Source organism: Petaurus breviceps, unplaced genomic scaffold (assembly GCF_028583685.1).
Source record: "Petaurus breviceps papuanus isolate PSGF00001 unplaced genomic scaffold, PetGlider_PUasm1.0 355, whole genome shotgun sequence".
Lineage (NCBI taxonomy): Eukaryota > Metazoa > Chordata > Mammalia > Diprotodontia > Petauridae > Petaurus > Petaurus breviceps.
In genome coordinates this window covers 1068075-1091791 of record NW_027186289.1, presented here as the reverse complement: position 1 = coordinate 1091791, position 23717 = coordinate 1068075, and the positions used below count along the sequence as shown (strand labels likewise).

At 45.3% G+C, this 23717-nt stretch overlaps 1 protein-coding gene across 1 annotated transcript; it reads left to right on the top strand.

Moving 5' to 3' along the window:
* The first annotated feature begins 16286 nt into the window (after positions 1-16286).
* LOC138168212 (uncharacterized) lies at positions 16287-23075 on the top strand. The gene is made up of 5 exons (XM_069097245.1): positions 16287-17033; positions 18412-18582; positions 20441-20692; positions 20841-20942; positions 22768-23075. Exons 2-5 carry the CDS (start codon positions 18513-18515, stop codon positions 23073-23075), a joined length of 732 nt encoding a protein of 243 aa, XP_068953346.1. The 5' UTR covers positions 16287-17033; positions 18412-18512.
* The last annotated feature ends 642 nt before the right edge of the window (positions 23076-23717 follow it).

The following is a 23717-nucleotide window of genomic DNA, read 5'->3' as shown; positions in this document are numbered from 1 at the left end:
CTCTTTATCAGGACCAAATATCGAACCCTCTCTCATTCAAAGCCCTTTATAAGCTGGTTCCTTCTTGCCTTTCCAGTTTTCCTATACCTTACTCCCCTCCAATACTCTTCAGTCTAGAGTGACGCTGGCTTCCTGGCTGTTCCGTATACAAAACCCTCATCTCCCAACTCTGCCCATTTTCTCTGGCTATCCGCCACACCTGGAATGCTCTCCATCTTCCCTGGCTTCCTTCAAGTCCCTGCTAAAATCCCTCTACAGGTAGCCTTTCTTGATCCTTCCTCCCTTCACTGTACATTACCTCCAACTTAATCCCATCTCTATCTTGTTTATACACAGATATGCACATATTTTTCCCTCATTGGACTGTGAGCAGATGGGGGGTAGGTAGGCATTTATTTGCATGCCTAACACTTAATTCCTATTGACTGACTGGCATTGGACTATGTGTGAAAGACCTTGCCAATTTGGAAGAAGAGAAATGGAGTGATGTTCCTCAGGAGGTATGTCTGGATTTGCTGAGGGTCCCTCCCTGGAAGTCTTGTATAACCTAGCAGAGGAGATCAGAACCCAACCTCCTAGCTCCAGGACACCAAGTGACAAAAGCTATGCAAACCAAGCCCCCAAGAAGTGGGGGAGATAGCCTTGTGTCTTACCACCCTCCTTGACCAGAAGACAACCTATAGCTTGAAGGTTTGGAGTAGTTGGACTTCCCATCGACATCCGTGCCAAGAGATTTGCTGGTGTCTGCATCCAGAGTCAGGGACAAAACAGACACCCCAAAGGAGGGCAGATTCAAAACTACAAGGGGGCAAAGAGGGCCACTTTTATGATAGGGTGGTTCCACTAGAGTACCCTGGGAGTCTATGTTTGGTCCTGTATTGTCTATGATCTTTATCAATGACTTGGATAAGGGCATAGATAGTGTGTTAACTAAGTTTTCAGATGATATCAAAGTAGGAAGTATTCATAATGGTCAGAATCCAGAAGGAGATGACATATAAGTCATTCTCCTTTGGGTGCTCTCAGTTCTGATTTATCATTGTCCATCCCTCCCAGGCCAAAGGCCTATCCCTGACCAGTTCTCTTCTTTTCTACTACTAAGATTGGGGCAGGAGGGAGCTTTTCTCTGTATTTGGCTTCCCTCCCCAGCCTTGGCTTATTCTGAGCTTTAATATGCCTGACATTATTTTTATAGGACAATACTATGGTCTTATATTCATCATCTATTACCTGGCCTTGCTTCCATCTTCTCTACATTTCTTTTTTTAAACCTGAGTTCATTGGTGAGTTCACTTATTTTTGTGTCCTTAGACAAACCCCATATTCCCTCACCTTTGGAACTATGTCTTTTTGTGACTTGAGAATTTCATTTCTGAGTATCTCCTATGCCTCCTGAGCTGGCTTCCCCTGAAGCATTTACTCCATGCATTCTCATTTGCCTTTCCTCTGAATTCTTTGAAATGTGGTTTCACGAAATTAGGATGAACATCAGACTTTGTCCACATTTCCTCTCCTCTACCACAAATTCTAGGGTGAAGTGGTTACTTCTATACACAGTTCCCATCATTGCTACGCTATCAACTGGTTCTTCCCTATGAGTGAGAGTCAGAGCCAAAATGGAATTTCCTCTTATTGGTTCTTCCAATTTTTGAAGGACAAAATTATCAGTAAGGCACCAAGTTATTAGCCACTCTAATTTTTTATCAGATTATGTCTCTGTGCCAGGCTTTTGACCCATTTCCCAAATTCCTCATCTATTTCCTTTTTTTCCTCTCCAGACGGTTTGTCATAAACGCTGAGGACTTACTTCTGTTTCTGCCTCTTGGCATTTACCTAAATATCTTCTGGTTCCTCGCATAAGATTAACTTCTGTTGTAGGTTAGGACACTAGTGGGACTCCAGAAGTTTAAACACACACACACACACACACACACACACACACACACACACCCCATACCACCAGTCAGGACTGCTGGGATCAAAGAAGCTGTGGAGCAACATGACCATCAAGGTGGAAGACTAGCTGTCTTCTCTGATCCTCATAACTTCTCAAGCCTCTGAAATAGAAATTATGCACCAGACAAAGAACTGTCAGCTATCTCCACAGTCTAGGACACTGAGAACCCAAAGTTAAAAAACAAAACCACTTCAAACTGACAGCACAGAAGGTCAATTTTCCCTAACCCCTAACCAGCACTCACTCAGTACCCACTCCCCACTGCCCACCATGCTTCCTACAGTAAGATTGCATTAGCCAGCCCACAGACTTGCAACAGAGCTCAACTTCACAGTGGGACCTCCTCTTCCTCCTCCTCTCTTGGCAGAGATCCAGATTTCAAAGGGGTAGGCTACCCTTTTGTCTACCTGGTAGACATTGTTGAGACTGCAATAGTCAAGTGACTCTGTTCTGGGCCACAACAGAGAGTAGAGTAAGGGAATGGGGCAGGACCCGTGTCCAGGCTTGTAATAGAGCTCAACTCTCCATCTCCTCCCAGTGCCTCAGAGATCCACACTCCAAGTGGCGGAAATTTGCTCAGGCTTCAGTAGCTGTATGGAAGTGTTCTGAGCCGCTGAGCCAGAGGATTGAAGAAAAGAGGGAAGGACCCATATGCATGGGGCTATGTGGAACTCCACTAAACCTGAGGAAAAGGCCCTGTCATCCAGCTGGGGCCGGTTCAATCTCCCCAGGAGTGACTTGAGGCAAGATCCTAGGAACGATGCTCCCAGCATGGGAGAAGGATGATATACTTTGAGATCCATCCCCCAGGGAAACCACCATCAGAAGGAAGGGAGTCATAAAGTGAGAAATAGGGAGAACAAGGTGGATGGGGAGACTGAAATTACCAAAGCTCTCAGGAGGAAGAAAACTCAAAGACCACCATGGGTACAGGCAGAGAAACCAAAGAAAGATATTGATAGTAGGAGGGAAAATGGCCTCTAGATCAAGTAAAAAAAAATTCAGGCATCTGTGAATAAGTATTTCAAGACAAAGGAAGATAAATCAATACTTATGAGTCAGGGGACCCTGTAAATTCAGAAGAGAGCACTGAACCATATCACACTGTTCCTAAGTAGTTTAAAAGAGAAATAACCATTGTGAAAGCAAAATGTATGGCCTGAACAACAGAAATAATTGTCAGAATAGGAAAACTTGAATCCATAATGGCATGTCTCATCAAAGAAACAAAAGAGAGGCTAACTGATTGGGGGTGCAAATATATGGAAATGAAGGACAATCTGGAAGAAGAGGGGCAAAAAAACAATAATAATGTGAAAAGAAAGCATACTCTCCATATAAGCAAGACATAATAATCTTAAAGACCAGATGCAAAGAGACAATTTGATGATTAGAGATTTCCTAGAAGAAAACCACAAGCAAAAACACAATGAAAAACCAGCATACTGCAACACCATAATGCAAGAAATACTACAGGAAAATTGCCCAGGACTTCTGAATACAGAAAACAAAATGCCAATTGATAGAATCCATAGATCCCCTCAAGAAAGAACCTGAGGCTGCAAACTCCAAGACATAGAGTATTTAAATGTAACAGTTACATAGAGAAATAACAAATTCTGTAAGTGACCAGAAGAAGGACCTTTAAAGATAAGGAAAGGAAATGCTAATAATAAGGCTATTCTGTACCTATCAGAAAATGTAGGAGGAAATGGAATAAAATATTCAGAAGAGCAACACAGCTCAAGATACAGCCCAAGGTAACCTATAATGCAAATCTGAGCCTAATCATAAAGGGGGAAAAGGATGTTCAATAATAAGAAGGTATTTGAAAAACACTCTAAGAAAGAAAAATCACACCTAAAGAGATTATTTGCTTCTCAGACACCCAAGACAACAAATTGATCAATGGAACAGAATAGACAAGGGAGAATCAGAAACAATGGAACTCAATAACTTAATGTTTGATGAACCAGAAAGTATAAATTACTTAGGGAAGAATTTTAGTTAAAACTGCAGGGAAGACTGGAGAATAGTCTGGTAGAAATTAGGCTTAGATCAACACCTTACACCACATTCGATAATACATTTTCAATATACAATCTTAATATTAAAGATCATACTACTTTTAAAATTAGAAGAGAATCAGATTATATACCTCTTAGAGATAAGGGTAGGAGATGTATTCTTAACCATTCAAGATATAGATGCAGTTACAAAAAAAATAAGATAAATAAACTTTTGATTAAATGAAAAACTTCTAGAAAAAAAATTTCTAGAAAAACTTCTGCACAGACAAAATTAATGCACCTAGGATTAAGAAGGGATGGGGTTGAATGAGAGAAAAATCTTTGTATCATATTTCCCTAATGAGGATTTTATATTCAAGATATGTAAGGAATTAACACACAGAGATGACCAATAGTTATTTTCCAATAGATAAGTGGCCAGAGAATATGATGAAATAGTGTTCAAAAGAAGAATTGCAAAGTGTAACACATGAAAGAATGCTAATGCTAAAACCACTAATAATAAGAGAAATGCAAATCGAAGCAAGGTTTTATCTACAAATTAATAAAAATGACAAAAGGTGGGAATAGTCTATGTAGGAGGGGTTGTAGGAAGACAATCACACTGGTACATTCCTGGTGGAGCTGTGCTTCAGTATAACCATTCTGAAAAACAATCAGGAAATGTGCAAATAAAGTGACTAAAGTGTCCACACCTTTTGACCCAGAGATTCCACCTTTCATCCAAGGAGGCTATCAATAAGAAGACAGCTCCCATAACACCAAAATATTTATAGCAGCACTTTTTTTTTAAATACCAACAAGTTGGAAGCAAAGTAGATGCCATCAATTGGAGAATGGCTAAAGAAGTTGTGGTGCATGAATGTAATGGAGTGTTACTATGTTGTAAGAATTATATCTATGGTGAATGTAGAAAAGTATGGAAAGATCTACATGAGCTTGCAGACTGAAGTCAGCAGTGCCCAAAAAAATACCCACAGTGACTACAGCAACATAGATGGAAAGAGCCCATACAAAATCACAAGTGGAGGCAGCAAAATTATGAAGGCAGCTTTATGCTCATGCAGGATTTGGAAGAGACAACAGGACAGCCCCACCCAGCCCATCGTGGAGGTGGGAGGTCCACACATTCCATGTTTCAATACTTTTTCAATGTATTGATCAACTGAGTTGGGTTTTTTTCCTTCATTTCCTTTTTTGTCTTTAAAAATATTACTTGTTATATGGGATGGCTCTTAGGAGAAGGGGGTGGGAAGGATACTGGGGGAAACTATGATATGTAAAAAGCAAAAGATGTTGATAAATTTTAAAAGAAGCCATGGGACAGTCTGGGGACCCGGGAGTTAACTTTTTGACAAAGGGATTGATTTGACACTCAGCTGTGAGCCCTATGGGCCAGCAGACTACAAAAGAAGTTGGGAGAACTTGACTCAGCTACACCATTGAAGAAAGGAAGGATCAAAGAAAGGGGAAGGACCCATGTGTACAAAAATATTGATAGAGACTCTTTTTGCAGTGATGAAGAACGAGACACTGAGGAGATGCCCATCAATTAGGAAACGACTGAACTAAGTATGCTGCATGAATATAATGAAATAGTATTGGGCCATAAAAAATTGTGAAAGATGTGGTTTTGGTTGAACGTGGGAAGCCTTTTATGAACTGGTACTGAGTGGAATAAATAGGACCAGGAGTCAACAATTTATACAATAACAACATTGTAAAGAAAAACAATTTTGAAAGATTTTGAACTCTGATGAAAATAATGACCAATCAGAACTCCAATGATGAAGCAATCTGGCCCCTCTGGACCAAGTGATGATGAACTTGATGTCTCAAAAATAAGACACACATTTGGGGCCAAGCCATGGTGGGAAGCGGTTTTGTTTGACTATTCATATTTGTTATGAGTTCTGAGGTGGTGGGCTTTTTTTTTTTTTTAGGGAGAGAAAGAGAGGAGAGCCTATGCATAGAGTTAACCAAAGAAAGAAAAAGAAAAGGAAATGAGGGTTATTGAAAAGAATAGGAGTAAAGCTGTTGAAATGTGTTGAATACAGCAAATACTTAAAAGGAAAAGCAAGCTGCATATAATATAGACTCAGTTTCATGTATAATCCTCCTTTTTTGGTTCTATTTAGTATATGGAAATGCTGGTTCTATTTGATGTTTCTTAAATTCTGGACACATTCCCCCCAAAATCACTTTTTGCTTTGCGTTGGATTGGATTAGAAGACTAATGTTCATTAGTCTTTTAGGACTATGAGAACCAAAGTCAGTGAGGACCAAGATGAAATCAGGCAGCATCAGTTTTGACTGCAATCAGCACGGTCATGGTACTTTGTCCAATGTCTTTCAGGAACAAGGTAGAAGGAGCAGAAAAGGCCGATGGTATGGGAACCCATGGTTGGGGTCTGGTGAGGTATGAATGGTGCCAAGGACCAATGGACAAGGGATTCTGGGATTGAGCAGAATGTAGACCTGGGTGACTATAGGGCTTTGTTACTGGAGAAAAGGGAGGCAGAACAGAGATCATGGAACTGGAGAAGAGGAAGGAGATGGGAAGGCTGTAGTGCGGGGGAAGAATCCACTGAAGAGGTCTGAAGCAGAGAGGGACAGGGGAGGAGAGAAGGCTCTGATCAACTATGAACAGTGAGGCAATAGTCATTATGGCAGCCCATGAACGCTCCAGGATGGCCCTGGGGCAGCTAAGGTGGAGTGAAGATCTATTTCCCCAGGAATCAAAGCCAAGCTCACCGGCCCAACGTTTTTAGCCTCTTTGGAATCAGACCATTTGCCCTTCTCCAACTTTGTGTCATCTCTCTGGTTTTCAATGACTCTTCACTTATCACTGACAATAACTCAGTAATCACATCTGTAAGTTCATCTGGGCCAAGGGATGTGAATTCCAGTCGTTTTTTATTCTTTTATTTTTTCATTTTTGTTTATTCTGACAACAAATTCAAATAAAGTAAATATTTCCATACACATTATAAAATAGAAAGGACTTTCATGAAACCGTGAATTTCTATTACATAAATACTTTTCTTTTAAATATATGACAAATTTAAGATGATCAGCTGTGAATGACTTAGCTATTCTCAGTCATACAATGATCCAAGACAACTATGAAGGACTTATGATCAAAAATACTATCCATCCCCAGGGAAAGAAATAATCATGTCTGAATACAGATCAAAGCATACTTCTTTTAACTTTATTTTTCTTGAGTTTTTTGTCTGTTTTCTTTTACACCATGACTATTATGGATATGTTTTGCATGACTACACATGTATAATCTATATCAAATTGCTTGCCTTCTTAATGGGGACAGAGGAAAGGAGAGAATGTGGAACTCAAGGTTGTAAAAACAAATGTTAAAAATTGCTTTTACATGTAACACTGGAAAAATAAAATACTAAATGATTGTTTAATAATATGGCAAATTCAACATGTCAGTTTCAAAGCTGTCCTGTCTGTTGCTGTTTTTTAAAAATTCCTTCAGGCCTTCCTTCTCATTTGGTGGGGAGACAGGAGAAAGGAATCCCATCCTCATCAATCTTCTGCTATGTCTCATCCCTCTCCCCCATAATTGAAAAAAAAAAAAGAGAAATCAAGACAAAATAAGATCCTCATCACAAATAAGCAGTCAAACAAAAAAAAAAAATCCCACATTGGCCATGTCAAGAAATATGTTTTATTCTATAGTGTGAATCCATCCTCTCTTTGTCCAGAAGTAAGGCAGCATGATTCATCATTAGTACTCTGAAATTGTGGTGGGCCACTGCTTTGGTCTGAGTCCTCAAGATTTTTAAAAATGTTTTTATTGTATAGACAGTCCTCTGGGTTCTGTTTACTCCTTTCTACATTAGTTCATATAAATATTCCCTAGAATTCAATAAACACAAAGACCCCAGAAATTGGGATAAGAATTCATTATTTAATAAAAAAAAATCCTTGGGAAAATTTGACAGCAACATGGACTAAGTTAGAAGAGTGGAATAAGTTCTACTCATACTTTATACTTACTATATATATATATATATATATGAGTGTGTGTGTGTGTGTGTGTCATTCTTGAGACATCAGGTTCATCAACACTTGGTCCAGAGGGGGCCAGCATGCTTCATCACTGGTCCTCTGGAGTTCTGGTTGGTCATTACTTTCATTAGAGTTCAAAGTTTTTCAAAATTGTTTTTTTTTTTCTACAATGTTGTTATTCTATAAATCGTTGACTCCTGGTTCCATTTATTCTGCTCAGTACCAGTTCATAAAAGAATTCCCAGGTTTAACCAAAACCACATCTTTCAAAATTTTTTATGGCCTAATACTATTACATTACATTCATTCCATGACTGTGCTGACTGCAGTCAAAACTGATGCTGCCTGATTTCATCTTTATACTTACTTTATATATACACTTTATTATACATATATATACCTTCTTTATATATAACTGTGTATGTTCACATATATACATATGTGTATGTATGTATACACACATTATATATAAGCTCTAAATGGGATGTCCTTTAGATATAAAAGTATATACATCATAAAAATTCGAGGAACATAAAAAATTACCTACCAGATCTATAGATACTGGACAAGTTGATGGTCAAAGCAAGGAATAAAGAGGATCGTAGACAACAAAAGGGATGATTGTGTTTACCTAAAATTTAAAAAGTTTTTCACAAACAAATCAAATAAAGCTTATGTGTGTGTGTGTGTGTGTGTGTGTGTGTGTGTGTGTGTGTATGTATGTATGTATTGCTTTTTGGAGGCAGAAGGCAGGGCAATTGGGGTTAAGAGACTTGCCCAAGGTCACACAGCTAATAAGTGTTAAGTGTCTGAGGCTGGATTTGAACTCAGGTCCTCCTGACTCCAGGGCTGGTACTCTATTCACTGCACCTCCTAGTTGCTCCAAATAAAGCTAATATCAAAAGGGAAACAGTTAACTAGGAAAAAATCTTTGCAGAAAATTTCTCTGATGAAGTTCCTATTTCCAGGATATATAAAGAACGGATTCAAATCTACAAGAAAAAAGCCATTCCCAAGTGATATACTGTCTAAGGGTATGAACAGATGTTTCTCAAGGAAAGAAACCCTGGAGACTATTTATAGTTATATGAAAAAATGTTCCAAATGACTACTAATTAGAGAATTGCAAATTAAAGCAATTTTGAGTTTCTACTGCACACCTGTGAGTGCCAAAGATGACAATTCAATTCAATTAACATTGCTTAAGTGTTAACCTGGTAATTTTAGATACTGTGCTAAATGGAAAATGATAAATGTTGGAGAGGCTGTGGGAAAACAGGCACATTGATGTATTGTTAGTGGACCCAAGAGTGGGTACAGTCATTCTAGAAAGCACGTTGGAATTGTATACAAAGAAGTTATTAAAATGTACATGCCCTTTAACCCAACTATGTTCCTGTTAGGCCTAACCCCAAAACAGACTAAAGAAAAGAGAAAAGGACCCATATGTACAAAAATACAAAACTAAAGGGATATCCATCAATTGAGGAAAGGCTGGATAAGTCATTGTCTATGAATGTGATGGATACTTTGTGCTGTTAAAAAAAAACCAAGAAAATAGATTATTTCAAAAAGACATGAAAAAACTTGCATGAACTTATGCAGAGTGAAGGGAGCAGATCCAGAAAAATAATTTATATGGTAACAGTTTAAAACTGAAAAATTTGGAAGACTTTTATAAAGTGATGAATGAAATGATCAGAAGTAGGAAGACAATTTTATACAATAACAAGGTTGTAAAAACTTTGAAACCTGTTAGGAACAATACAATGACAATTCATGATTCCAGAGGACTAATGATGAGACATGCCATCCATGAGCCAGAGAGTTGATGCATGTTGGGTGTAGAATGAGACATTTTTCTAGCGTAGAGAGCCATCGAGGGGACTTGTTTCACTTTATTATGCATAACTATTATAAGAAAGTTGCTTTTCTTCTCTTTTTTTTTTTCAAGTGGGGAGGAGGAAGTATAGATTATTACTCATCTAAAAACAGAGATGAAGAATGCTACAGATCTGCAATGTTGTGTACACTTTCAGATAAGGTTACTGAGCTATGAGTTTTACCTAACTATTTTACTTGGTTTTGACCAGCAACCCTGAGGGTCTTCCCCTCCCAGCTGGATTTTTTTTTATAATTAAAGGGGCCATTCCTTGATTCACTCTTAAAAGAGCACTGTTCACTGAATAGGCTTTACCTCATTCGGGTCTCCCATTGCATCCTGGGCCATCTCCAGTCATCCTGATGAATATCTGGTCACTGGACCCAGACGGCTTTGGAGCAGAAAGGGAGGCTGGTGACCTTGCACAGCCCTCCCTCCCTCAAATCCAAGTCAACTACAAACCATGTCATCATTTCCCTGATGCCAGGGTCCTCTTCAAAGATGAAGGACAGGTACAACAACTTGGTTTTAAGATACCTCTCACAAAGTGGGAGCAATTTCCAAATGTTTGTCATATAAAAACAAAACAAATTGACCTTTAAGAAGGGAGGAAGAAAGGAAGAATATAAAGAAAGGAAGAAAGGAGAGAAAGAAAAAAGGAAGAAGAGAAAGAAAGGAGAGAAAGAAAAAAGGAAGGAAGAAGAGAAAGAAAGGACAGAAAGAAAAAAGCAAGGGATACCTGTACCACAACAGAGCTGTGCCAAAGAACTGAGGAACAGAAGGCACTGGGGTGGCACATGTATGGGGATATGGGACACCTCCCTGAGCCTGAAACAAAGAGCTCAGAATCCAACTGGAGCTATTCTCATTCCTCCAAAAGTCACTTGGGACAGAAACAGAGGCTGATAAACAGAACTGTCCACCATGAGAGGAGGCCAAGGCAGCTTTGAGATCCAGACCCCAGGAAAATGGCCATCAAATGGAAATGAATCAAACAGTGAACAATAGGGGAATACAAGGAAAAAAGGATGAAGTTACCAAAGATCTTAGGAAAATGAAAGCTCAATTAAAAACCTTGAGCATAAGCACATTAAAGCAACAGAAGGAAAATGGCCCCCAGGTCAAGTAAGAGAACTCAGGCATCTATGAAAAAAATACTGCAAGGCAAAGGAAAATGAATCAGTACTGACTGGATGAGGCAGGGGATCCTTTGGATGCTCATGGCAGCAGAGAACAGCTGAAGGATGTTCCTGAACAGCTTAAAAGAGAAACAAGAATTGGAAAGCAGAACTTCTGGCCTGCTCAGCTGAAATATTTGGCACAATAGAAAAACTTGAATCCATGGTGGCAGGTCTTACCAAAGAAACAAAAGTAAGAATGACCGATTGGGAATGCAGATACATAGCAATGGAAGACAATCTGGAGTAAGAGAAGCACAAGGCAAAACCATTAAAAAAAAAACCCCAAAGATTCAATATATTGATCTCATACTCAGGATTCATAGAGACAATTTAAGAATTGTAAGCCTTCCAGAAAAGCACAACAGTTCAAAAAACTTGAACGTGATAATGTAAGAAATAATATTTTAAAAGCTGCCCAGATCTTCTGAATACAGAAAGCAAAGAACCAAACCAATCAAAAGAATTCACAGATCGCCTCAAGAGAAAACCCTATATTGCAAATTCCAAGACACACAGTAGTTAAATTTGAGGGAGATAGGGACCTTACAATAGATATAATCTGCATGGTTTGGATGTTTAGAGACCACTCATACTACCTCAGAAGAAAGGGTAGAGGAGACTCTGAAGGCACCTGATACCCAGAAGTGTTGGAAAGCATGGACACAGAGCAGAGATTTCATGGCAAGTGGAGAAAAATGACCCTGGGAGTGTGAAGGTTAATAATGAGCTAAAATTCCTACCATGAAGCAGTATGTTCTCTGTCACCTCCAGGAATTAGAATTTCTTTTCTTACTTTTTTTTTTTTTACTAATTGGCATATTTGTTTGTTTCTCATTTAGTGAAAATGTCCTTATTTTATTTAAGTTGCAAAACAAATTTCAACTCTGCTTGCTTTGCAAAAGAAAGGACTACAGATATCTGCTTTGCAATGAACTTTACATTCTCAACCAGCACCCCACCCCCTACACACACAACATGCTATATGAAAAAAGATACTACCTGAACTACAGGTATTAAATACTGAAAAAGTTAACAGTTTATTATAATTTATTTCATTTAACAATCCAGGAAGCTGACAGCCATCAGCAATTCCAGTGTGATTGGGAATTCAGGAATCTCTGTAGAGTGGTTAAGTGTAGGGAATCTTGTAGGTAAAACAAATGCATCACAAAAGAAAGAGGGAGGAGCTTGCTTCAGTCTGCATCCAGACTCCATGGTTCTTTCTCTGGATGGGGATATACCTTTCCATCGTGAGTCTTTGGGAGTTGTCTATAGCCCAGTCTATCAAAATTAGTTATCACAGATACGATGTGCCTGTCATTGTGTACAAATTTCTCCTGATTCTGTTCTTCTCATCAACATCAGTTTATATGAGTCTCTCCAGGTTATTATGAAGTCTGTCTGCTCCTCATTTCGTATAGCACAGTAGAATTACATTACTTTAATATACCACAACTTCTTCAGCCATTCCCCGATGGATGGGCATCCCCTTGATTTCCAATTCTTTGCCACCACAAAAAGAGCTGCTATAAATATTTTTGTACAAACGGGTCCTTTTCCCACATCTATGATCTCTTTGGGCTATAACCCTAAAAGTGGTATTGCTGGGTCAAAGGGTATGCACTTATTTATAGCCCTTTTGGCATAGTTCCAGATTGCTCTCCAGAATGGTTGGTTCAGTTCACAACTCCACCAACAATGCATTAGTGTTTCCAATTTTTCCACATCCTCTCCTGCATTTATCATTTTCCTGTTTTGTCATTTTAGCCAATCAGAACAGTAAGATGTGGTACCTCAGAGTTACTTTGATTTGCATTTCTCTAATCAATAGTGATTTAGAACATTTTTCATATGTTTATAGATATCTTTAATTTCTTCCTCTGAAAACTGCCTGTTCTTATCCTTTGATCATTTATCAATTGGAGGGTGACTTGTATTCTTATAGATTTGACTCAATTGTCTGTATATTTTAGAAATGAGGCCTTTATCAGAGATACTTGTTGTAAAAATTATTTCCCAATTTTCCACTTCCCTCCTAATCTTGGTTACGTTGACTTTATTTGTACAAAAATTTTTAATTTAATGCAATCAAAATTATCCATTTTGCATTTTATAATTCTCTTTAACTCTTGTTTGGTCATAAATTCCTCCCTTCTCCATAAATCTGAGAGGTAAACTATTCCTGCTCCCCAGACTGCTTACAGTCTCAACCTTTATATCTAGATCATACACCCATATAGACTTGATTTTGGTATACAGTATAAAATATTGATCTATGCCCAGTTTCTGCCATACTATATTCTAGTTTTTTCCAGCAGTTTTTGTCAAATAGTGAGTTCTTATCCCCAAACCTGGGGTCTTTGGGTTTATCAAACAGTAGATTACTATAGTCAGTGACTGCTGAGACTCGTGAATACCCAAACTATTCCATTGATCCACTACTCTATCCCTCAGCCAGTACCGAGTAGTTTTGAGGACTGCTGCTTTATAGTACAGATTAAAATCTGGTATAGCTAGGCCAACCTTCCCTAGCATTTCTTTTCATTAATTCCCTTGATATTCTGGACCTTTTGTTCTTCCAGATGAATTTTGCTACTATTTCTTCTAGCTCTATGAAATAATTTTCTGGTAGACTGGTTGGTATGGCACTAAATAGGTAAATTAATTTAGGTAAAATTGTCGTTTTTATTATAATAGCTTGACCTAGCCACAAGCAAGTGATATTTTTCCAATTATTTAGATCTGACTTTATTTGTGTTTAAAGTGTTTCATAATTGTGTTCATATAGTTCCTGGGTTTGTTTTGGCAGATAGATTCCCAAACATTTTATAGTGTCTACAGTAACTTTAAATGGAATTTCTCTTTCTATTTTTTGCTGTTGGACGTCGTTAGAAATATATAGGAATGCCAAGGATTTACGTGGGTTAATTTTATATCCTGCAACTTTGCTAAATTTATTTATTATCTCAAGTAGTTTTTTTCTTGATTTTCTAGGATTCTCTAAGTATATCATCATATTATCTGCAAAGAGTGACAGCTTAGTCTCTTCTTTACCTAACCTAATTCCTTAGAGTTCTTTTTCTTCTCTGATTGCTACATCTACAGAATTAGAATTTCTAAGAGTGAAGCATGACAGGAAAAAGGAGACAGGAGCCAAGGCAATCACTTAGAAACTGTTTAGGGGAGGAAGCCAAAGTAGGTGCTTTAGAAGCTTTCAACCCATGTGTTATACAAAGATTAAAGGACTAAGTCAGCTAAGTGTCATGAATCAAAGAAGAGAAGGCTAGAATTTTCAGAAAGGGAAGATTAAGTAAAGAGAATGAGGGAAAGAAATACTTGTAGAAAAAGGCACAGAGTATACAGTTGCTACAAAGGAGAAGGGGGATTTTACTTAACTATTCAATGAAGAGGGGAATTTAAAGAACAAGATCAAAGGAAGAAAATGAACAAGGAACAATAGCTAGTATTTAAGGAAATGTTCTGTCATCTGAGCCTCACAACAAGCATGGGAGATAGATGCTATCAGCATTCCTATTTTTAAAATGAGGAAAGTTAGGCACAGAGAAGTTGTGACGCCCAGAATCTCATAACTACTAAGTGTCTGAGTCCGGTTCTGAAATGAGAACTTCTTGACTCCAGGTCCAGCGCTCCATCAATAACGTCCCCTAGCTTAATAAGTTAAACAACTTTAGACCAATGGTAAGAAAAAGTGGGGAGGGGTCAGGCAAGAAGGTTAAAGGGAGAGAACCAGTGGGAACAAGGTGGCCCTAAAATAGATTAAGTGAAAATGACCGAAGAAACAAAGTATTTACAGAGGAAGTGGGAATTTGGGGGGGAAATTAGAGACAAATGGAGGAAATATATAAACCTAATTTCCATAACCTTAAATGTGAATGGATTAAAGAATTCAATAAAACTAAAAAGAGTAAAAGATTAGATTCAAAAATCAAATTTCCAAAACTATTGCTTACAAGAAATGCACCTAAAAAAACAAAGAGATACACTGAATAAAAATGAGCAGCCAGGAAAAAAAAAAGTTTGCTATGCATCAGGTGAATGTAGAAATTTAAATCTTGTTATTACACAGGGCCATTAGCACCACTGCAGCAAGCCCCAGGATCCCACACAGCAGAGTGGTGGAGCCATCTGTGCTCAACCTCTCCTTCAAGAACGCTGTTGGTCATTACATTCCCCCCTTTCATGACATTCCTCTGAAGGCTGATTCTAAAGAGGAAAATGGCATTCCCACAAAGAAAGCTTAGACTACTGAGCATGAGACAGTGTTTAATACGGTGGCATAAGTACATTGGGACAGCTAGGTGGTGCAGAACATTGAGTCAGGAAGACCTGAGTTCAAATCCAGTCTCAGATACCTATTAGCTGTGTGACCCTGGGCAAGTCACTTCACACTGTTTGCCTCAGTTTCCTCACCTGTAAAATGAGCTGGAGAAGGAAATGGCAAAACCACTCCAGTATCTCTGCCAAGAAGACCCCAGATGGGGGCACAAAGAGTCAGACACGACTGGACAACAACAAAGGAGTGACCCCAGATTCTCCAGTGCTCTCACTCACTAATCCCATTCAATAGCAAGTTGAATAATAGACAGTTGGGATCAATGAGCTTTTAGAAAAGGCTAATTACTAAGAAGGTCCAGCAGCCCACTCTCTGCTCTTCTGACAGTGGGCTCAAAGGAAAGGCGGGTGGTTCAAAGCATTCCCCATCCAAGCCCCTGGGGAAGGAGGGCACATTCCCTGACCTAAGAATCCTTCTGTCCTTTCCCAGGGTTCCCACCATGGTCCCTTCTCGGTGATGAGTGGCTCCCGGCTTTAGCCCAACCCGGGCTCACCCAGCAGGGTGCCTGGGAGTCTGGGGGCCCCTATCTCAAGCAGCTGCCCTTAGCAAAGCGCTGTGGCTGTGGGTGGAACCCTGGAGGGCTCTCCTGGCACCCCTGACCGGAAAGAGCCACCATGGAAGGTGGAAACGCACGGAAAAGTGAGACAAGGCCCCCCGACTCTAATTCAGGGGCAGCCCTGCCCTGACCCTCCCAGCTCCAAAGCCCCCTGAGGCGTCCAGGTCTGGAAGAGCTCCAGAGCCCCTCTGCAGGTGCAGGGGGCGGAGCTGCCTGCCCTCGGACCGCCCCCTCCCTCCCGCGCGCCCGCCCCCGCTGGCCGCTGATTGGCTGAGGGCTGGAAAGTTACCAGCAGCGAGGTTTCCTCGGGGCAGCCGTGGGGCGGCCCGCGTGCGCAGCCTCCCCAGCGCGCAGCCCCCCGGCCTCTAGTCAGGGGGGCACCCGAGGTAGACACACGGACGCGAGGACACACGGCCACAGATGCAGACGAGACGCACCAGGAGGAAGGAATAATGAGACTGGCGGCCGTGCCCTGCATGCCGGCGCGCGGGAAAGACGCAGCTCCGGACCTTACGACACGCACCCAGACGCATGCTGGCAGCCCTAGGCCTAGGCTTCCCTTATCCTCTCCTCCCCTCCCCTTAGCACAACGCCTGGTGTATGGTGGGGCCTTAATCAGTGCTTTTTCTCCTTTGTCTTTCCTTCCTTATGCCTCTCCGGGTCGAGGATCCGGTCTATGACGTCATACACACAGGGCTTCTCTCCCCAAGCCCGGACCGGACGGTCAAGGCGCCTGCGCATCTCCAGATCCTTCTCCCCCCCCCCCCCCCCTTCCATGCTCCCTCCTCCTTGTCGCCTCCGTCCCGCCCCTTGGCCCAGATGGAGGCCACTGAACTCCATTTCCCACAATCCACCGCGACAACGGCATTCCCCTGGAGAACCGAGGCGACGCCGCGAAGGCCTCTGGGTAGCGGAGTCCGAGTGCTCGGCGCGCGCAGGCGTAGTGGGAACCCGGCCCGGGCCCAGAGGGAGGGAGGGAACGAGGGAAGGAAGCGGTCTTTGTCCCATTCCGGACGCCGGGAGCGCGGACGGGGGGTGAGTCGTCCCCGGGGGACCTTAGGGGGAGGGGATGTAGGAGGGAGAGAGAGGCCGAGGGGAGCTGGGGGGAGGGGGACCTCAGGGGCGGGGGATGGGAGCAATGGAGGCCCGACCCAGGGGGCGGGGATTGGGGGCCCGTGGGGTGGGGCGGGGCCAAGGGGCCCGCTGGCTACGGAGGGAGGAGAGAAGCCCGCCCCTTTCGTGGGGGCGGGGCGAAGTGAGCCATACCTTCCTGGGGCGGGAGGGGGGGGAGGGGTGTCTGCCTTGAGCGCTGTCTGGGAAACTGACCCGCTATGCTGTTACTTACTCCTCAATTTCTTTCTTTGGAAGGAAAGTTCTCCCGGGATCCGGGCCTGGCGGACGGGGCGGGGCGGGGCGGGCACGGAGCACTGGCCTGGAGCCCGAGCAGCAGCCTGTGAATCCCGGCTCTGCCCCTGGCCAGCGGCTGGGACCCTCTCAGGGACTCGGTTTCCTTCTCTGTGCCCCGCGGGGCTTGGACTAGTCCTTCCCGTTCTCAGCCCATGGTCCAGGGGTGTGTGTGCGTGACTGTTCGTGGCTGGGTGTGCTTATGTGGGTAAGGAGATTTAGGGCTGTCTCTGTGCTGGCTTGGTGACAGGGAGGAGAGCCTGGCTGGGAACTGTGAACCCCCGGCCCTGGCCTCACTATGGGAACTTAGGCAAGCCCAGTCTGAGCATCGTGCTTCCGTTTCCCCTTCTGCCAAATCAGGGATTTGGACTCGATGACCTCTGAGACCCCATCCAGTTCTCAGGACCCACTGTGATTCCATAGTTGCCTTTCCTAAGTATATGAAAATGCCAACAGCAGTTCAGTCGGCAGCAGAGAGTGACCTTCCTGGCTAGTTGTGTGAATGGGGAATGTACCCTCTGAACCAGCAGCCTCACATGGCTGTGGTGGGGAAGGTGCTTCACCAGCCTCAAACCTCTGTAGAAATGGGAGCTCCTGTTATGCACAGAGGGATACCGAGGCTGAAAAGCGAGGAGGGACTTGGCCAGGCTATGCTGGCTCCCTGAGGCATGGTGACTCCCAGCCCTGCCGCTGGCTGTAGCCCCGCTGACCAAGTCAAAAGAAGGGCCTTCTCAGGGGCCTGCCCACTCTGGCCTCTTCCCCTCTCCCAGGAAGATGTTTTCTCAGTTTCTTGGCCTCCCACTGTCCTTCCTGCCTCTTCCCAAGGCAGCCTTGAGGAGGGTATGGGAACTGGGTCTGGGGATGCAGAGATCAGCCCTGAGGAGGAGCTGGGATGCAGTGGGTCAGTCATAGGCCTGAGAATTGGGGGGGGCCCTTAGAACATCACAGTGGAGTTTGGCATCTCCAGAGCCAGGCTTCTTCTGTGACCCCAGCTCTGCCTCCTCCCCAGGGCCCCAGAGCCGGCCAGAGTTGCTGAGACAGCTTCTGCCAACCCCTGAGCCGCTGGGCCCTCCTGGGGAGGTCAGGACAGCCCCATTGAGAGCAGTAACCATGGAAGACGGCCGGACTCAAGTGCTGGGGGAGAGAAGTGAGGGGGCCTGGCGGCTTCCTGCACTGGCAGGTCCTGGTAAAACCCTGAATGTGGTTCTGTTCTGGGGAGGGTGGTAGCACATGCTGCAGCAGCATAGAACAGAGTGCCCAGCCCGCTGGGCCACGGGAGATGTGGTAGACAAGCGCTGACCCGGCCTGCAGTAAGGAAGGCCTTTGGTGCTCCCCTTGTGGACAAAGCTTAAGTGACAGTGTGTGTAGGTGCATTCAGGGCTGGTCCTGACCGGCCTGCAGAAGGTGAGTTTTCAAAGTCAGGTCCCCTGCAGGGACGTGCTCCAGGCCCTCAATCCTTTTCCATCCAAGTGTCTGATTGAGGATTCAGCTGTGAGGGTGAAGTGTCCTCAGATGAAGTGGGCACATGAGGAGAGCCAAGGGTTCCCTGATCACTAGAAGTCTAGGTTTGGAACTGGGAGGAAGCTTAGGAGCCAGCAAGTCCAACCTCTCCCTCTGCCCCCATTTGACAGATGAGGAAACTGAGGCAAACAGAGGTCCTAGAGCTTGTGAGGCCCAAGGGGATTTGACTTCTTGACCCCAAGCCCAGCGGTCTATCCACCACACCACTCTGCTCTCACACGGTAGTGTGGTATTGGAAGACCTGAGTGCGAATCCAGCCTCCAGACCGTTGGAAAGTTCTTCCCCTTCCTGAGCCTGTTTCCTTGTCTGTATGAGAGGCTGATTGCCCCTTCCTTCCAGGGCCATTGTGAAGATCAGCTGAGTTACTCGGACGTTCAAGCAAAGGCAGCTGGTGGCCAGTGGTCAGAGTACGAGCTGGGGAGTCAGGCAGACTTGTGACACCTGCTGGTTGTGTGACCCTGGTGTATCAGCAATGCCATATTCACAATGCCTATGGAGATTACAGATATGCTGATATAATTATCCATCACAAAATACATCATGCTTGCCATATGGGGGAATAAGCTAGAAAATTTATTAAGATACCAAAAGACTGAGTCCCAAAACCAGAAAGTGAAAGCCATCAGAGTAGTTATGACATTGGCACAGGTAGATAAAGTAGAAAGCACCCACATTCTCAAGCCTTTAAAACAGAACAGGCTACCTCAGGCAAAGGTCCTCCTCTCCCCACTCACAGCAACCACCCAGTGTCCAGGAAGCGCGCTCCCAGCAGCTCCAGCCCCTGGCAGTCCTCAGCAGGATTCCTTAGCAGAAATTCTGGCTGACTCAAAAAGGGCTTCGCACTACTGCTGCCGCCATCGCTGCCACTGCTAGCCACCGCAGGAACTCTAGCTTGGCTTCCGCTTCCTCTTGCTCCGCCCCTTCCTGCTACGTCAGCAAGTCCAATGGGGCATGGAAGATCTTTAAATCCCATAACCCTTACACCTGGACAAGTCTCTTTACCGCTGTTTGCCTCAGTTTCTCCATCTATAGAATGGTGATGAGCATAGCACCTGTGGACCAGGATCAATGAAGTCACATTTGAATAGCACTTTGCAGCCCTTTGGGCTCTCCCTGAATGCTTGGCCACTTAGCAAGTGTGGTTATCCCTTGTGGTCTTTCCTCACATCCCATCTGAAGGTGGCTGCCGCGGAGGTGAGCCTCCCTCCCTTCCCTGGAGGCTGCAAGGGCTGGACTCAGAGGCCCTGGGGTCTCTTTGCTGCTCTGAGGTTCTAGGTTCGGGATGAAGTTGGCCTCCTTCCTGGGCCTCAGGAGCTCGGGGTTTCCTTTGCCAGATGATTGACCCACACAGGGGCTTGACAGATACCAGGGGTTTGAGCGAGTCTCCTCACCAGAGGCTCTCACCCCCAGGCTGGGCGGCCTCCCGCTGATCCCAAGTCTGGGCTACAGATATTCTCCACAAAGCCACGTACGGTTGGCTGAGGAAACCCTTACATCTTTCTCTCTTCTCTCTCCAGCACCATTCTGCATCAGCTCTCTACCAATGACTCTGGATCCTCAGGTGGAGAGGAGAGAGCCCTGGGCCAGAAGGTGGGGGGCCTGGACTCTGCCCCTAACTCACCATGTGACCTTGGAGAAGCCACTCCCTCTCTGTGAACCCCAACGTTCCTGCCTTAAAAGTGGCCACCATGCAGGAGGAGTGGAGAGCATTGAGAAGGAGGAGGGGGTGACCCCAGGGGAATCTGGAGTCCACATTCTAGGGGACAAGGGTAAGTATGAGCAGTGGGCAGGGGCAGCTGGAGGTGCAGCGTCTGTGGTGTACCCCTGGACCCGGGGGGCGGCAGGCTTAGGGGCTCACACACACACCCCCCCCCGTCATAGCCTACCCCCTCTTCCACCTGACTCCTTTCTCCACAGAATCTGAGGGTGGTTCTCCAACAAGCATGTCTGTCTCAGGGCCACCCCAGACACCGAGGAGAGAGATCCAGGCTCTGCTCTGGCTTCCCTGTGCGACCTTGGGTGGGTTCCCCCTCCTCTGGGCCTCACATTTTCTCTGCTTTGGAAAAAGGAAGATGCATGGTTGGATGATCTCGTGCCTCTCCCTGTGTCTGTTTCTGAGGCCATCTCTGTTTTCCATTCAGTGACCATCTCTGTGTTTCTTTCCATTTCTCTCTCTGTGACTCATCATCTTAGAGACACTATGTACAGCCCTTTGCACTCGCTGTTTCCCTCTCCTCTCTCCCCCCCCCTCTCTGATGATTCCCTCTTTCTGGCTCTGTGTGACCATCTCTATGTGTGTGGCCATACGTCCCTGTGCGGTCCTGTAACCTGGCTGTAATTCCCTCTGTCTCAAAGACCTTCTGCTTAGGGTGCTTTCCCTTTCCAGGTCTGGTGTCTACAGTGGTCTGTGTGCCCAGCATTCTCTCTCCCTCTTCATGTCTCTGTCTGTCAGTGGTCTCTGTGTGTGCCTCTCCTCCCATCTCTGTAACTGCGTCTCTGCCTGGGCAGGGCAGGTGAGAAGTCCCTGTATCAGATCCCAGAGGACCTAAGTCCAGGCCTCAGCTCTTTGCTGCCTGCGTGACCTCTCTGGGAATCGTTTCTTCCTCTGGAAGTTGAGGCACATTGCTTGGATGGCAGGTGAGGCCCTCTGGGCATCAGTCAGAAGGCCCCACTGGAGGCCCGGCTCAGTGCCAGGCACCACTGTGCTCTTTCTGGCACTCTGACTAGATCTGTGTCTGGACATACTGTATCCTGGTCCCCTGCAGGGCCTAGAATGGGGCCAGGCACTTAGTGAAGCCTGCCAAGCCAGACACAGATCTAGCCAAGCAGAGTGGCCGGCACTGGGTCCCACGGTTCACAGGGAGCCAGAGGGGTGACCCGGCAGGTTAGCAGCTATGTGGAGGAGGACTGTGGAGGGAGACCAGGTAGGCGGTGACCAGAGCAGGGCGGGGAGCCTGTGGTGTGAGGGGGAGGAGCCGGACTGCGGGAGTCTGTCAGTCACTTGGCTTTGGGATGTTGTCATTCGGTCATTTCTGTCGTGTCTGACTCATGAACCCGTTGGGGCTTTCTTGGCAGAGATGCCATGCTGATTTGCCAGCTCTGGGGCAGATTTGAGCTGCTCTGTGCTATGGCGGCCCCTAGTCACCCAGGAGTAAGGGACAGTGAGGAGGAAAGGTCAAGCTTGTGAACCTGGGGTGCCTGGGACAGAAGTTAGGAAGAGGGCTGGGCTTGTGGGGGAAGATGGGGCTGAAGACAGGGACTGGACCCAGGATTATTGTGGTGCCTCAGGGAACTCCCAGGTGATACAGCTCCCTTCACCAGTGCCATCAGCATCTCCTCTCTACCACAGAGTCACAAGAACCTGCCCATCTGAGAGGTTGGATATTCTCCTGAGGCCCCAGAGCCAGCAGGTGTCCTGCATGGGGCTGGGGGCCAGGTTTTCTGGTTGGAAGCCAGCCCTCTGGTCACTCTCCTGGAGAAAGCTGATGGGGGGGCGGGGGAGGGTGTTAATATGTAGAGTTTGAGAGGCCTCTGAGACCCAGGTGAAGGTGGGGTTGGGGGCTGGTGTTTAGGAGACAGGCAGGCTGGGCAGAGAACTCTGGCCACCCTCTGCCCAGAGTGGGCCACGGAATCCAGCTCTTTGGTCATCTCTGTGTCTCACCTGGCCTGGCCCTTCTGGTGACTCGCTGCCTTCTTTCAGGTGGCCATTCAAGTGCCGTTAACTCCATGGAGGGAGCCTGAGCGTCCAGAGGCAGGCTGCCCATCGTGTCAAATTCTGCGTGAGGAAGCTGGCGACCAAAAGGCCAGGCCAGCCTTCCTGACAGCCCACTGTGTCTTTCCCCAGCTCTTCCCTCTCCGGACTGCCCTCTGGCCCCAGAGAAACACGGAGTGGCTGCCAGACTTCTTCCGCCCAGGGCCCCGGTAAGTTGGGGTCTCCCATCTCTCTGCACACCACCCCCTGGCTCCTCTCTCTGGGACATTTTCTGCCAGCATCCCATGCAGGGAGTCAAGCCCGGGCTCTTGGAGGCTCTGCCATCCCAGGAAGTGGCCAGGCGGTACTCTCTGGGACTGTGGCCTGTCTCGGTGACCAGCTCTGTGTGTCTCTCAGAAGTTTTGCTCATGTCTGTGTCAGTGTGGGGCTGGATGGGATGACCCCCAGACTCCTCCTAGCTCTGAGGCAGCCATGGGCCAGCCTGGTAAAGTCCCTGCACCAGAGGTCAGGAGGCCGTCACGGGGCTGCCAGCTCAGGTATAATTGGGCCAAATGTCTTCAGACATCGCTTCTGCCTCGAGAGTCTGGTGTTCTCCTCCTGAGAACTGTCCAGAAATGAAGGGGGATCCTTTGAGAGGCAGTGAGCTCCCTGTCACTGGTAGGTATGCAGACATGGACTGGAAAAGAGGGGAGATGTCCCCTGGTATTCTTTGTGCTCCGAGGGCCCCCGATGAAGGCACAGGCAGCGTCTCACTCTCTCTGTCACCTTAATTGTATCTGTGTCTCAGCTGGCAAGCACAATACCTCTTCTGTGTTAAGCACGGTGCTAAGCCCCGCAAGGGGAGAAGGACATGAGTGAGCCAGGCCCTGCCTTCTGGACTACCAGGGTTGGGGGGGCTCGGTCCCAGCTCTCTGCTCCTGTAACTGGGAGTTCTGGGTGGGAAACTTGGCTCAGTAATTCTGGGCCAGTCACTAGGACTCCTACCTCCTCATGCACTGACCCCCTCCCTGGGTTCTTAGGAGGCCAGAGCTTCACTCTAAGGACTGGAGTGGCAGTTGTTTCTGGACATTGCTGTGTGAGTC